The sequence below is a fragment of the Typha angustifolia genome, chromosome 5, assembly GCF_048772165.1.
Source record: "Typha angustifolia cultivar Huaian chromosome 5, ASM4877216v1, whole genome shotgun sequence".
Taxonomy (NCBI): Eukaryota; Viridiplantae; Streptophyta; class Magnoliopsida; order Poales; family Typhaceae; genus Typha; species Typha angustifolia.
In genome coordinates, this window is record NC_133243.1 from 7,074,000 (window position 1) to 7,088,094 (window position 14,095).

A 14,095-nucleotide genomic window follows, 5' to 3' on the forward strand; every position below is an offset into this window, starting at 1 on the left:
ATTTTGCACACAAAATTATTATGAACAACTTGTTGCATAATAAAATTAAGAAAGGAACGAGTTTTAAGTAAGAAGGAAGGTTTTTTTATTTTTTTTTTAATTTTTAGGTGGAGAAACAAAACAAGGATGAAGAATGACACTATTTCTGACATTAACTTTATGTTAACAAAAACTAAATAGTGGCTCCCAGTGCATGCCAGCAACTTATTACTCTCTAATTTCATGCGGACTCATACAAGAAGGAAAAAAGAAAAGAAAAGAATGGTTGCAGTCTATTTTGATGTATATATTTACTGTTGCATTTATAGGCATCTATGTGTCTCACAACTAAGTTGTCCTCCTTTAAAAATCCCATCAGTCTGTGTCTCTTTCCTCTTTACTACTGCAGTTATAAACCCTCGAACTTCCTTAATGGCTTGATTGCCACTTCCATCGAACTGATGTGATGCCCAACTACTAACTACAATTTAATCTTTGTCCCATCTTAATGATGTAATGCAATGGGAGCAGTAGGTTTGCAACAAAAAAAAAAATAGAATTGTAATAGAAAAAAATAATTTCTTCTGAAATTATTTTTAATTTTAATTTACTATGTCGTTGGGATATGAAGGATAACTGTTCAAATAATAATACGGGATAAAATAGTGTTTGACTGTGATATATGTATTATAATTTTGGGCTTGTGATCAGACTGGGCTCAAAATTTATTTCAAGACAGAATTTAGGTCAAGCTCAGCTTATATATATTATTTGAAAATATATAAGCCTCATCTTATGCATTCAAGCGCGTCCATCAGGTGGCCGTGATCATATATATATATATATATATATATATATATATATATATATACCAAAGGAAATAAATATACATTATTCTTCTTAGTTCTTGCCCATTGACATTAATTATTATGAACCAAAGTGTGAGCCTCATTCCCCTCCTTCCTCCAGCTTTATAATGTCCACAAACCTTTCTCGCCTGTAATCGTATGGCTCGTCTAATATCCACGTGTCACAATAGCACTAGCTTTCCATCACCTGCCCTTTAAAGGTCATGCGCCATACACGTGACAGACTTCCCTCATCTGCCCTTCCCAGTTCGCGGTGCTCGCTAGTCGCTAGTCGTCGCAGCTCCCCTTTTCCGTCACGTGATTCACGGGCGGTGGTGCGCACGCTTCCACGAAGCAACGGCATACAGTTGCACCTCAGGAACCCCACACGCCTTAAAAGTTTAGACTCACCGTGGTCGGCGACCGACGTCATCACACACGCCTCCTACTAAGCTGCGAGCCACGATACTTTATAATCCTCTCGAGTACACCGCACCGGACCCTTCTCCAACGCGCTATATAAATAAAATGCACGCATATGAGCGGAGGATTTTAACCGTCGCTCCTCTTTTTATTCCATCGAGACTCCTCGAGAGGCATCGACTATTCGACTCCAGTTTTCGAAGGCTTCCGACGTTTAACCGTCACCGTTCCGTTACAAATGGGGAACCTCGCGGAGGAGGTTAAGGCGATCGCACGGAGGCGGCCGAGGTTTCTATGCCTCCACGGCTTCCGCACGAGCGGCGAGATTATGCGGACGCAGGTGGTGGGGAAGTGGCCCGCTGACGTCACCGCCCGCCTCGACCTTGTCTTCGCCGACGCCCCCTTCCCCGCCGAGGGCAAGTCCGACGTGGAGGGAATCTTCCCTCCGCCTTATTACGAGTGGTTCCAGTTCGACCAGGTGAGCTTACCGATCTCCCCTCTCCCTCTCCCTCTCCCTCTCCCTCTTCCTCTCCCTCTACCTCTCTCTTCCTCCCCTTGGATCTTTCTGACAAATTGCTTTGGGAGAATATTTGTAGAAATTTTTGAAGTATAAGAACTTCGACAAGTGCCTGGAGTACATCGAGGAGTTGATGATTAGAGATGGACCGTTCGATGGGTTGATGGGCTTCTCGCAGGTGAGTAGATCTCCCTTCAATTTCGAAATCAAATAGTTGGGGGGACAAAGAACTGATCAATTTGGGAATTGGAAACGATTAGGGGGCGATTCTCTCGGCGGCGTTGCCAGGTCTGCAAGAGAGGGTACGTTGGTCCGATCGTAATTCTCGTCCTTTCTAATGGCCTTTTCTGTCTACTTGCTATTGTATTTATTTATTTATTTTGAAATAGGGGGTGGCGTTAACGAGGGTTCCAAAGCTGAAGTATTTGGTGATCATCGGAGGGGCGAAGTTCCGGTCACCGGAGCTGGCCGAGAAGGCGTATGCGACCAAGATCGACTGCCCATCGCTCCACTTCCTAGGTATAATAGCTCAATTTCTCCGTCTATTTTGGGTAGTTATTGGCGACTATAAAGTTGCAACTATTGATTGATTGAGACCGTCGGATTAGTATCCTACGGTTATTAGCAGTCCCCAAGGTTGAGGAAAGAATAATACGATTCGGTCAAACTGTAGGAGCTGTAGAAAACCTTTTGTGGTCGAACTTGGAAAAGTGAAACGAGTAATAAGATCACATGAGCCAGCTGGATCTCTAAGACTCTTAACTAGTAAAAATTCTAATTTTAAGTCTAATAACATAGACACGGATGTCCCGTTTGAGTAAATAGCGGTTAATTACGGAGTTTTTGAGGGGCCCGAAGAATTAATTAGGCGAAATTTTTTATTATGCTTCTAAGGCACATCGGAATTGCACATTATGAGGGATTCCGGCAATTAAACTGGTTGTTCTCCATACAAGTGGAGTTAGAAAAGTGAGGTTTTAATGTGCATTAATGGACGGTGGAGGTTGCTGGAGCTAACAGTTGCTTATAACTAACTACTCTTGAAAGCAGAAGGTATGAGAGTGGCGGTCCACCATGCCTAATGTGTGTGTTTGTGGACATATAGGGTGCTGGATCTTTTAAGATTCGTGGCTGCTACGTTTAGCTTAGGATTAGTTGTATTAAGATTCGTGGCTGCTATTGTTTTAGCTAAGATATGCTGTTCGGTCTCTGAGGTTGAACATTTTTCATGAGAGAAAGGTATTTATTTGGTGGAGGGAAAAGTTTGAACCTTGTCCATTTTTGCCAGTGACTTTTTAGGACAATTTGTCAAATCAATGAGCAGTTTTTAAGCAGCTTATTTTCAGCTAGTTAATTAGCTTTTGATGAAGATTTACTACCTGCTCAGCTCAATCTGTCACAATCTAAGAGTAAGGATTTTCCAAGTCACTTGTTTGTTTCAGATGTAAACTGAGCTATTTGCATTTAGCATCCTAAGAAGCTCTCTTTGCCAGAACCTAATTTGTATGGTCAATCTTGGATTTATGATCATTTAAAAATTAAAATATGTCTTGGCTTGTTTAGGAATAGTTCACATCACTTCGAGGTTTGTGCTGGTTGTCAGCATGTCTAGAAGATCATTTCCATATGACAAGTTTAAAAGTTATCGTTGATCCTATGATTTCCGTATGTGGAGAGAACACCTGGCAAAAAATGTGTATTAAATTTCTTTCCCGTCATTCTCTTTGTTGTCTTACTCATATGAACTCTTACTTTATAAGAAATAAGACTTTGGATATGTATGTGTGGTGAAAGCAAGCAGGTTTTGACATTGTCAAAGTGGTGGTAAATAATTTTATCTCTCAAGCACCACAAAAATGTTTCTAGAATAGTCAAAGCTGCAGTTTTTTTATTGTGATTTTTTTTTTCCAAATCTGACGACAGTTTCTTTTAACCACGGCAAGAGCAATTGGTTATTCTGTTGTCTTCTTTTGACTTTTATTATTTTCGTTGATTTATTTATTTATTTATTGAGCAAGGGCACTAGGCTTGAACACCTCGGTCAGATGTGTGAATGTGTGGGGGCCAGTAGCTTACAAGTGCCATTGCGACATCAGCAACAAATCATGTTCAATTAATCAACTGACATTTTTTTTCTCGTATAATTAATAAACAGTATTATCTTTTAGAGATGGAATAACCATATGGCATGGTATAGTAATTAGAGGATGCTATTTTTTAAAACTATCTTTCTTTAGTGGTACAGAGGGATGCATTTTCTTTTTTGGAGATATCTTAGGATGAAATCTTGGCTGTAGAAAAATCTGTTTATTCTGCAGTAGATCTGATCCCCTGAAAGTCCGTATGTAAATGTTCTACATTTCTGTAACTGGAATATATTAACTAGCTGATCCATCTTAAGTCAGCAAGCACTTTGAAATCCATGTGTTCATAATTTATTGGTTTAACTCTAGCTACTTCATAAATGGGTTTGGTAGGAGTAGAACATAGCTATATGCTACTATGCTTTACAGCTCACTGGCCTTGAATAGTTTTAATCTGCTTTTTAACTTTTTACCTTTTTCCAAAGCCAAATCAAGGGATTTCGTGTTTAGAAACGTCTTGTGTTAGATCTGCAGTTCTGCACTCTTGTCATCCATTCATTTTTCATATACTTAGTCATGGCCTTGTGTTTTAAACATTATTTATACTTATTAGGAATTATGCCTGTACTTTTTATTTATTAGATGTGTGATGATAGGATTTTAGTTGATATAGGTGAGTTGTTACCATTTTTTTTTAAATGTGTCAGGACAGCATTTCGGTCGATATAAGTGATTTGGGTAGTAGATCTGGAGTAAAAAAAGTCAGCGGCATTACTGAATTTAATTGTGATTTTGTATTAAATGAAGAAATGGTGTGAGATCATGCTTTCTTTTGACCTGCAGTTTATGGGTCTTCAATTGTCTTTGTTTCAAATGATGTCGTCATTTTGCATCTTTTATTTTTTTTTAATCCAAGACTGGTTTGACTGCTAATGTTTGAATATTATCTACAATTCTCTACTTGGTAATAAATGTACTATTCGAATATGTCAGATCTTTATTCATGAGATTCAAGAAGAAATAAGTGGAAACACAAACACTTAAAAATTAAATTGATTGAGACGGACTTTTCAATAACTTAATTGATTGAGGAAAGGCTAATGAACTTTGCAAATAATTTGTTCTTAGGTGAGACGGACTTTTTAAGAGAACATGGTGAAGTACTTGTGGAGTCATTCGTGGATCCTTTCATCATACGCCACCCAAAGGGCCACACAGTTCCTCGACTTGGTGAGTTTATTACGACCAAACATTCATTTTTTTTTATTGTTTTCACAATATTATCCAGTCACTTGTAGATGGCATTAATCCGTGATCCATATTATGAAACTTGTCTGTAACATCACTCGTGCTCATGAAAGGAGATTCATCTGATCATCTCTGCTTGTTCTTGTAGAATTAAAATAATACTGCATGTGGAGAAGCATTGTTAAAAGGATAAGTACCCTCACCCTGTCAACTTATAGAAGCATAATGTTGTTCTGTCAGATATTTCAATGAGGAGGCAAGATTTGAATTTAAAATAATTTAGTTCAGATCATAAACGGATTGATCTATCTAATTTATTAAATGGGTTGTGTTTATATTTACATAACCCATGCTCCTAATAACTCATTTATGATGGATGTAAACCCATCTGATATACATGTTGCGTTCATATTTAATATTTCAACATGTTTAGTAAATGGGTCGTGTTTGTGTTAATTTGAATTTGACCCGACCTAACTCAATTTCTAACACTAATTTCAAACATCCTTACCTCAGTTATAGTGATCTTATAGTTGATATATTAGTGTTTGCCTAGATAAAAACTGGATTACGGCAAGGCCTACACATATCACATGTTTAGTTTGCATGGTATTTGTTTCTTCTAGTTTGCATGTTTTTGTTACTTTAGTATCGGTTGCGAAGCTTGAACAATACTTGCTGGCTGGAACAAGCCAGTCCGAGTAGCGTGAGTGCAACCTTAAGTAGGCTTTAGGGGAGCAGTATGGATGCAACTGCTGTAGATAAATGTAGCTGCTATATTTATTAATTTATTCATTCACAGTTGGCTCCACATAAAGATCGACTATGTCAGTCTATAATTTTTATTTTGTTGACTTCACATGATTTCAAAATGTTTTATTATATATTTCATCAACAGAATTCTGTGTATTTTTTAATGCAGACGACAAGAGTCTAGTGACGATGCTCAATTTCTTAAATAAGATTGAAGATGATCAACCCAAAGATGCAGCAAATGTTGAGCACAAGGAAGTTGCTTGTGTTGCCACTGCTTGCTAGTCACCGACATTGTATGTTCTTCTGCTAATACCTCATTTACCCAGAAGAAACTTAGGGAAAGAATTGTAGCACAAATTCTTTATATTCTGGACTCTCCATTTAAGCAATATATGGAATATTCATGGTGATAATTTAGTTTGATAATTTTCTGGGAGGGATTGTTTTACTCGTAAGGTAGAGTGGCAAAGATTTCATCACATTTTCTAGCGTCTTCCAATCAGATTCATAATTGTGTCCTATGAAAAGCTAGTTGATGTTTTGGCAGCTATAGCTCACAGGATAAGTGGTCTAAAATATATTAGGCCAACCCTCCTCAAATTGAAGGCCTAAGTGGGCTTGTATCACTCTTGTGAAATCACTAACACATGCTTCAAGAAGAAATTAAACTTAAGACAGGAGCTTTATAGCACCACTATTTTGCACTCAAATATTTTAATAGAAAAGATTTATATTTATTCAAAAGGTTAGAGTACATATAGAAAGAAATACACAAAATAATCCATGTGGCAAGAAGCACCGAGAAATCATGGAAGCCCACCAGAGGCTCCCCTCATCCAACCGAGGAAGGTATGAATCCAACAAGAGCCGAATGGACTCCAGTCTCCAGTTTCAATAAGAGGGTGATGTTGGGATTTGGAGCTTATCCATACGTGGGATAATGGAAGGGCTCGTAGCCAAAAGATCCCTGATCCCCGATGTGGATCCTGTTGAGGGACGGACGGTCAACCGAAAGGTGTTCACTTTTACTGACAAAGAGGACTTTCAGGGACTAGGGGCCTAGTCAAGGTATGGTCGAGCCGAATAGCAGCAAGGAATTGAGATTTGAGAGAGATGGGGGAGAAGGAGAATCGCCAAAAGACCCTGTCTTGAGGTTAGCAGAGTGCAGCAGAGGGTGGTATTGATCTAATGGCCTAGTCCTAAGCATTAGGGCCACCTCCAGCTGAGAGCATCCTAGAGAAGATTATTCTGTTGGGAAACGTGCACAAGAAACGAGGATGAAGGGAAATTTTCCAGGAAGGGCCAATTTGAAGGCCCCCTTCTATAAAGCAGAGCATCTAGTTGACCCATCCTTTTTAAGTTTAGATACAGAAGCTTGAGTTTGAAATTAGTTTGAATTGAAATAATATTAATTATAAATATAAACTTCTGCCATTATTTGGCAAGAGCAGGCTAATGTTGGTCCTTCAGAGGTCTTGGATGCCCAGCCCACCAAGCCCCTTGTGAAATAGGAAGACCCTCTGTTTGAGTCCAACAACTTGATGGTGGAGTTATGGCCCAAAATATGGAGAGGAAATAGATCATAGGGTAGAGAAGACAGACTCTGACCATTAGCAGCAATGGCCTCAAAGCAGATACCACTTTGATGATTTTGCACTAAAAAGTATTATGGGCAAATTGTTATATAAGGAGATCTAGGAAAGAAAGAACTTTTAGTAAGAACAAAGAATCCTTTTTTTTAAAAGAAAGAAAAAAAAAAGCCCACTTTGTACTGCAAAAAGATCCAAGGGGAATCCAGCCATGGAGATAAAAACAGTGTTCTTCTGAAACAGTGCTCTCTGCTAGGCTGCTAGGGGCAATTTATGAAAGATGAGAACTCTAAGCATGCAAGACCTCATCATCCTCAATTTGATTCCACAACTCTTGTACCCTAGGATTGATTCATTGATGTGTTGCTTGAGGCACATGATCCAACACCAGTTCATCACTAATACTTATGTTTATCAACAGCACACTCAATTAGCTCTGCATCCTGTTGTAGTAGGGCTCAGACACCATGATTGTAGTTTTGCTGCCATCTTTTGCCCTTGGATTGATTGGTGTGATATATATTGACATTGATTGCTTGTAGCATCTAGAGAGAATGGATAAGTGAGTCACTTGGATAAGAACAAGTGTGTCTTTGACTATAGATTGCTTGCTGCAACAGGAAGATTTACAACTTTTCCACAAAATCTTTGTGCGTCAATTATGGTGGATTCTCAGAATCCTATACTTGATGGACAGGAAAGAACTAGGAAGCAAGCTGACATATATAATTATGCATACAAATAGAAGCAAATATAATATAGGAAGCTATGTCCTGCATGATTTTCCTTTTGTAATTTATAAAGAACTCCATTGTTCCTTAATATAATCATTAATGCAATAATGCCCAGATGGTTAAAGAGACTTATAATTTAACTAGGATATCATTAACAGATCCAAGGAGACAAAACTTGTCACTAATAAGATTTGGATCAGAGTGCACAAATTACATCAATCTTGTTTTCATTTGAGATATAAGGTATCAAAGAATCCATAAAAAAAAATGTTCTCTGTCATATCATGTAGAGTTGCCTGGAAAAAAAGAAAGCATCACTTGGGGGTAAAAGAAAAATGATCAACTTGCGCAAATGGGAGATATAGATCGACGTTACTTTGATTTTGTTATGTCTATGTCTCAGTGCTTTCATTACTTTCAAGTCATGTCAGTTTAGAACAAGTTCTCTCAATCATCAGAGCCACCTGAAATGATTATCAATTTGCCTCCTTTTTATTTCTCTCTCTCTCTCTCTCTCTTGGTACCCAAAAGGCATCTAAGAGTTCAGTAGATGTACTGAGCTATAGTATCTTTCACATATCTTCATACTAATGGTTATCAAAAACTCAGAAGCCAACTTTTGCAATGCCCTGAGGTAAGTTGGGTGTTAAAAACTAGTTAACCTCCATCAGAACTTGGTTACTCTGACATGATTTCTAGTGCACAAACTGTGAGCTGCAAAACATGGCAACCAAAAGTACCATAGGATAACTACAAAGAAAAGTTAGCACTACTACAATGGACAAGGATGAGAAGGACATAAACAGCATGATGTAAGTGTAACCACCTTCAGTTCAATCTGTACATCTCCATCTCAATCATACAATTGACTTAGTCCTAAAGAAAATCGCATATAAGTAAAGCAATTTAGAAAAACTTTTTTTTAAAAGAAAAACTTTTAAAAGACTTGAGAAAGAGAGGAAAAAGAAATCACATGCAGCCAAGGTCTTCCAGTTCAGGGTACCTAATGCATAAGTTTGAACCAAGAGGCCCTTCAACTCAAGGGTCAGTGGTGGAGCCAGGTACATTTAAGCTACTCTGCGCCATAACCACAAATGATAGATGCAGCTCACCCTCCCACCAATCTCTAGAAATGGCCTGCGGTCCAAAAGGTGCACTAATCTGATGATAAGGACAGTCCAATCAGTGAACAGTTCCTTTCCTTGGTGGACCAGAACCTAACAAGTATTGACCATCTAAAGTGGAAGGGTCAAGGCTACTTGGGGTTTTTCAGGCTGTAGCATGACCAGATCTCCATGATTATTCATCAATAGGCTATAACTATATAATAAATGAGGAGAGAAGAAGCTCAATAAAAGCTAGGGCATTTATTTTAGCAATGAAACAACTATACCTAAACAAGGAAAAAGAGCAACACAGTAAGTTTCAGTCCTACAGCATCATATCTTGCTTAATAACAGCACAGGTGAAACAAAGAAAGGAACACTTGGAAGCAGCAATGGGGCAGGCACAACTCCTTCCAAGATGAGTTTGAACCTCTGCATACAATAAAAGGAAGAAAAAAAAAATCATAGTTCTAAATTTCACCTCATTTGGTTCAGAGAACAAAATTAGAATGGTGATGTAATCCACTGATGCATGGGCATTGGCATTCCTTGACTGAAGGGGTTGATGAATTGAAAAAACTTTCTGGATCAGAAACCATCCGAAACCCACTAAGTGAGGCCCATCCTTTGATCCTGCATCCTTGCTCTTAATTTAAAAGTAAATTTCAGGTATCATCGTTATCATGCGGAGTCATAGAAGAAGAGTCAATTTTCATCTGCTGCCTCACTAATTTGTCCAGATACTCAGCCGCAAGAAAGATGCACAAGAGAAAGATACAGTGAGAGCTTCAAGTCGAGTGCCACTCCAACAATCCACCCACAAGAGAATGTAATAACTAGTAACCAAACAGAAAGAATGGTTGCAGCTCTCCTCACTATTTTGGTGAAAGCAAGCATGAGAAGTCTGTAAAAATTCCATGCATTATCAGCGCAACTCGAGATTAATCAAAGTTCATGGGTTGAGCTACCAGGAAATGAGAGATTGGCTTCCTTCCTACCTACAGAATCATATGCGAAGCATAATAACTACAAGATCTTCACAAAAGGTGGCATGTCATCTCTTGGCACCTCTAAAGATCGATACATGTATAATTTCTCAACATTCTCAGTATCTCCGTCTTCTACCGTGTCGTTGATCACTTCAACTACCAGATGAGGCAAACTTTGAGCAACATCCCTACAACCTCTAATCGATAACTTGCACGACGACATCCACAAGAACCTCATGTGGTAGTAATATTGAAGCCCAGACAGCAATGCGGAATCACCGAATGGGCTATCCCTGATCTCCAGCTTCTGAAGTCTTGAACACCCCTCTAGCACATACCTCAGCCCCAAATCGCTGTCCCCAGCGAAAGCAACAGAGAGAGTCCTGACCAATTTTCCATACTTGCCAATGTACTCAAATGCCTTATCAGTGAGCAACCCAGATACCGAAAGCCTAGTGAGTTTCTTGCAGTTCATCACAATAGCCCCAAACCCCTCATCCATGGGCTCTCCAGTAATACGATCAGGGCGGTGGCGGCCCATAATACAAAGACGAAACACCACGAGGTCAGGGCAGTTCTTGGACATGGCGACCACCGCTGCATTGGTCATCCGTTGACAGAAGTACAGAATGGATCGGAGCTTCGGGCAGCCTTCCGAGATTGCCTGGAGGCCGATATCCGACACGGAGCCCTCAGAGTCTTCTGTGGCATCTAACGGGAATACTCTCAGCTCCCGGAGATCGCTGCAGGTCTCCGCGACTGCTTGGAGCCCTTCATCTCCCACTGTATCAAGCACCTAAAAATCCAATCCCCGGAGAACAACAACAGAGAATTTAACAACAAGACAGCCAAAGCCTATCAAGAATAGCACAAGGAGTGATTTTTATCAATACCCAGAATGTCTGAAGATTGTGGCAGTGGCAGATGACAGGCTTGAGCTCATCCGCGGTTAAATAGGCGTAACTGAAGTTAAGGGAGGTGAGGGTGGCGCAAACCGGGTATATCGCAGGGAGGTACTCAGGCTCCACCTCGCGGAAGCCGGAGAGGCAGACGAGCGACTTGGAGGAGGCGAACGAGGAGAGCAGGTCAAACTCCGGCTCCCCTCCCCCGCCTCCGCCGGGCCCGGGGAAGGCCGATCTGAATGCCCCGGTTCCGAGATGCGTGAGCTGCGGCGCCCGCGCCATCAGCCGCCGGAGCTGCTCCACCGCGACGTGGTGGTTCACGCGCAGCTGCCGGAGGCGCGGCGACCTCGAGACGAGTGCCTCCAGTGCGTCGAAGTTGAAGGCGCTTCCGACGCAGTCGAAGACGAGCGACTCCAGGGTGGTCGTCGTCTCCGGGAACTTCGAAATCCAATCCACCGCATCGTCCTCCTCGTCCTCGATGTAGTCCTCTATCAGATCCAACACTCGGAGACACCTAGAGACAATCTCCATCCCTCAATTATACAAATTATAGTGAGTTATAATAAAATTGATAGACGGATAATGCTTGTACCTGCATTTCTCTGCGATGATTGCGAGTCCGACGGTGGAGAACCCATCGCAGCAGATCAAAGAGAGATCTTTGAAGAAGGGGAAGGACTGAGCGATGAGTGACAAGTCGTCATCTTTAATGGTCATACGCTTGAGGCAAATCTTTTCGAGGAAAGGGTAGGAAGAGGCCATATCGACGACCCAAGGGTAGAAATGCGCGCCCCAGCCATGGGGGACGAGGCTGAAATCAGCAAACCGAGGCTTCCCCTTGAGGACGACGGCACGGACGCAGGAGAACCGTCGGATCGCGCGGCGCGGCGACACGGCGTAGCAGTTGCCGATGAAGAGGTCCCGCCGCGTCCGCGCCTCCGCCCGGTACCACGACCGGCAGACCAACGATGCGGCGTTGCGGTCGCGGCGGGAGGTGAGGAACTGGAGCACGCTCTCGAGGACGTTCTCAAGGACTTGGTCGGAGAACGGTGGGGCGATGTCGGATTCCGGTCCTCCTCCCCCGCCACCCTCGTCCTCCTCCGACATCTCAAGATTGGATCAGGTGGGTAGAGGACAAGTGTGGAGTCAGACGAGGGATGTATAAAGAATGATAGAGATTTGAAGAGGGAGGAGACGAGTCACGGAGGTGGAGATGAGGAAAAATTAAAAAGAGAGAGAGACAGTGGGCTAATGGTGGTGATTTCTATATATTATATATTTTTATTTATTTTTAATTAAAAAAATTTATGATGTAAATTTGAACACATAATCTCTATCGTATTTATAAATATATAAGACTTAACTATTGAATTAAAGTTGCGACTTCTTTTATATATTTAATCGGATTTTAAACTAAATTATACTTTGATAATATTACATTGCAATCTAGATTAGTGAATATGTATACTAAATTATAATTCAAGGTATGAACTATATTCAAATAAAAATGTAATAATAGAAAAATTAAAAGATGGTAGTTATCTTATTCCTCAATTGCATTTAAAATAACACAACAGAGGGCCCCAGTCATTTTCCTTATTCTAATGAGGCATTCAAAAGTTCAAGGAAATCTCAATCATTTATGACAACATGAACAACACGAATAGTAATCAACTATGCACTAGTAAATGGAGAGTTATTCACTAAAATGAGATTCCTTATCCAGGAATTAGAGGGGAAAGAAAATGGCCTAGTCTAGAAACCAACAGTGCACCTCTTGATAAGTTGCCACTTCATTAGCTACTTATATAGCTCAGTGGCCACGCAGGGAAGCTCTTCTCAATCTTAAAAGGTAGAGAGGCCACTAATATTTGAATTAATTGGAGTCGTTTTTTACATGTCAACATAGCCAACAAGTCCACTCAGGCTTTCTGATCCATAATTTATCTCATTCATAATTTTTAAGGAAAGTTTTATTTCGCTCCCACCTTTTATTATATTTTTATTTCTACCCCTATGTTTTCTTTTTCTTTTTGCATGTCTAAATTGATCGTTTCTTTTAATTTTAAGTTTTTAGAAAAGTTCTCTCGTCAACTTTAACAGGACAAAACACGACGGAATGCCATTTTTAAATATTTTTTAAAAATTTAAAATATAGATTTTAAAATATTAAAAATATCTATCGTACTATATTAATACCCAATTATGAGTCATCTTTTTTTATGAAAAGAAAAAAGAAAATCATTTCTCCCATCTTATAAAAATGAAATTTCTCTGCTTGTTTTTTCCTTGATTTCTATCTCATTCCCCAGTGTTGTATGATTACTTCTATTGGGTTAAGAGGTGCCGGTTGAGATCGAAAAAAATAGGATTTTGAGAAGAGAATAACCGGATGAGAAATAATGATTTGAGTTTTTTTAATATAATAAATGAATCAGGTTTACTAGCGATATGGATATAATATTTAAGACTATGCTAGTAATTTGAGCATAATGTGTTAATTTAACTTAGTGTCTAATTAGTCTCCACGACAAAGACTAACGATACAAGTAGGCGAAAAATTGAAGGATCGAAATGAAAATAAAATAAAAAGGAGGAGGCAAAATAAAATTTTCCGAATTTACAGAATTGTAAAAATACTCGTATATCCAGAGAGACTGATCGTGTTGACTTTTATTTTCTCTTCCAAATTTATTTATTAAAAAGAAAAAAGTTGCTTTGGCTTCATTACAGTAGGTAGTTCTCTTTGAACAGTAGAAGAAATGTGGGTGTCAGGAGTAAAAAGGGTGTGGTCAGTGGTCCTCTTCTTTACTCTCTCTATCTATCCATCGCCTTGGCTTTATTTCTCCTTTGAGTCTATGCACGATGGGGATTCGTTTGCATGATGCCATCTATTATATTTCTATCCATCCATCCCTCC

At 39.8% G+C, this 14,095-nt stretch overlaps 2 protein-coding genes across 2 annotated transcripts; one reads left to right on the forward strand and one right to left on the reverse strand.

Moving 5' to 3' along the window:
* Nucleotides 1–1,368: 1,368 nt before the first annotated feature.
* On the forward strand, nucleotides 1,369–6,281 carry LOC140760401 (uncharacterized). The gene is made up of 6 exons (XM_073097333.1): nucleotides 1,369–1,728; nucleotides 1,847–1,945; nucleotides 2,028–2,069; nucleotides 2,157–2,286; nucleotides 4,980–5,081; nucleotides 6,022–6,281. Exons 1-6 carry the CDS (start codon nucleotides 1,489–1,491, stop codon nucleotides 6,135–6,137), a joined length of 729 nt encoding a protein of 242 aa, XP_072953434.1. The 5' UTR covers nucleotides 1,369–1,488; the 3' UTR covers nucleotides 6,138–6,281.
* A 3,231-nt stretch (nucleotides 6,282–9,512) lies between these two features.
* LOC140760400 (transport inhibitor response 1-like protein) lies at nucleotides 9,513–12,428 on the reverse strand. The gene is made up of 3 exons (XM_073097332.1): nucleotides 11,768–12,428; nucleotides 11,167–11,689; nucleotides 9,513–11,069 (listed from the first exon to the last, which is right to left on the reverse strand). The coding sequence occupies exons 1-3, from the start codon at nucleotides 12,280–12,282 to the stop codon at nucleotides 10,311–10,313; spliced, it is 1,797 nt and encodes a 598-aa protein (XP_072953433.1). The 5' UTR covers nucleotides 12,283–12,428; the 3' UTR covers nucleotides 9,513–10,310.
* Between the last annotated feature and the right edge of the window lie 1,667 nt (nucleotides 12,429–14,095).

Bases quoted from the DNA above. Each gene is read 5' to 3' on its own strand.
- LOC140760401 (XM_073097333.1), top strand. From the start codon at position 1,489: ATGGGGAACCTCGCGGAGGAGGTTAAGGCGATCGCACGGAGGCGGCCG. The intron at 2,070-2,156 runs GTACGTTGGTCC...ATTTTGAAATAG, and splicing joins TGCCAGGTCTGCAAGAGAGG to GGGGTGGCGTTAACGAGGGT. The intron at 2,287-4,979 runs GTATAATAGCTC...ATTTGTTCTTAG, and splicing joins CCCATCGCTCCACTTCCTAG to GTGAGACGGACTTTTTAAGA.
- LOC140760400 (XM_073097332.1), bottom strand. From the start codon at position 12,282: ATGTCGGAGGAGGACGAGGGTGGCGGGGGAGGAGGACCGGAATCCGAC. The intron at 11,690-11,767 runs GTACAAGCATTA...GATTGTCTCTAG, and splicing joins ATCATCGCAGAGAAATGCAG to GTGTCTCCGAGTGTTGGATC. The intron at 11,070-11,166 runs GTATTGATAAAA...TTGGATTTTTAG, and splicing joins ACAATCTTCAGACATTCTGG to GTGCTTGATACAGTGGGAGA.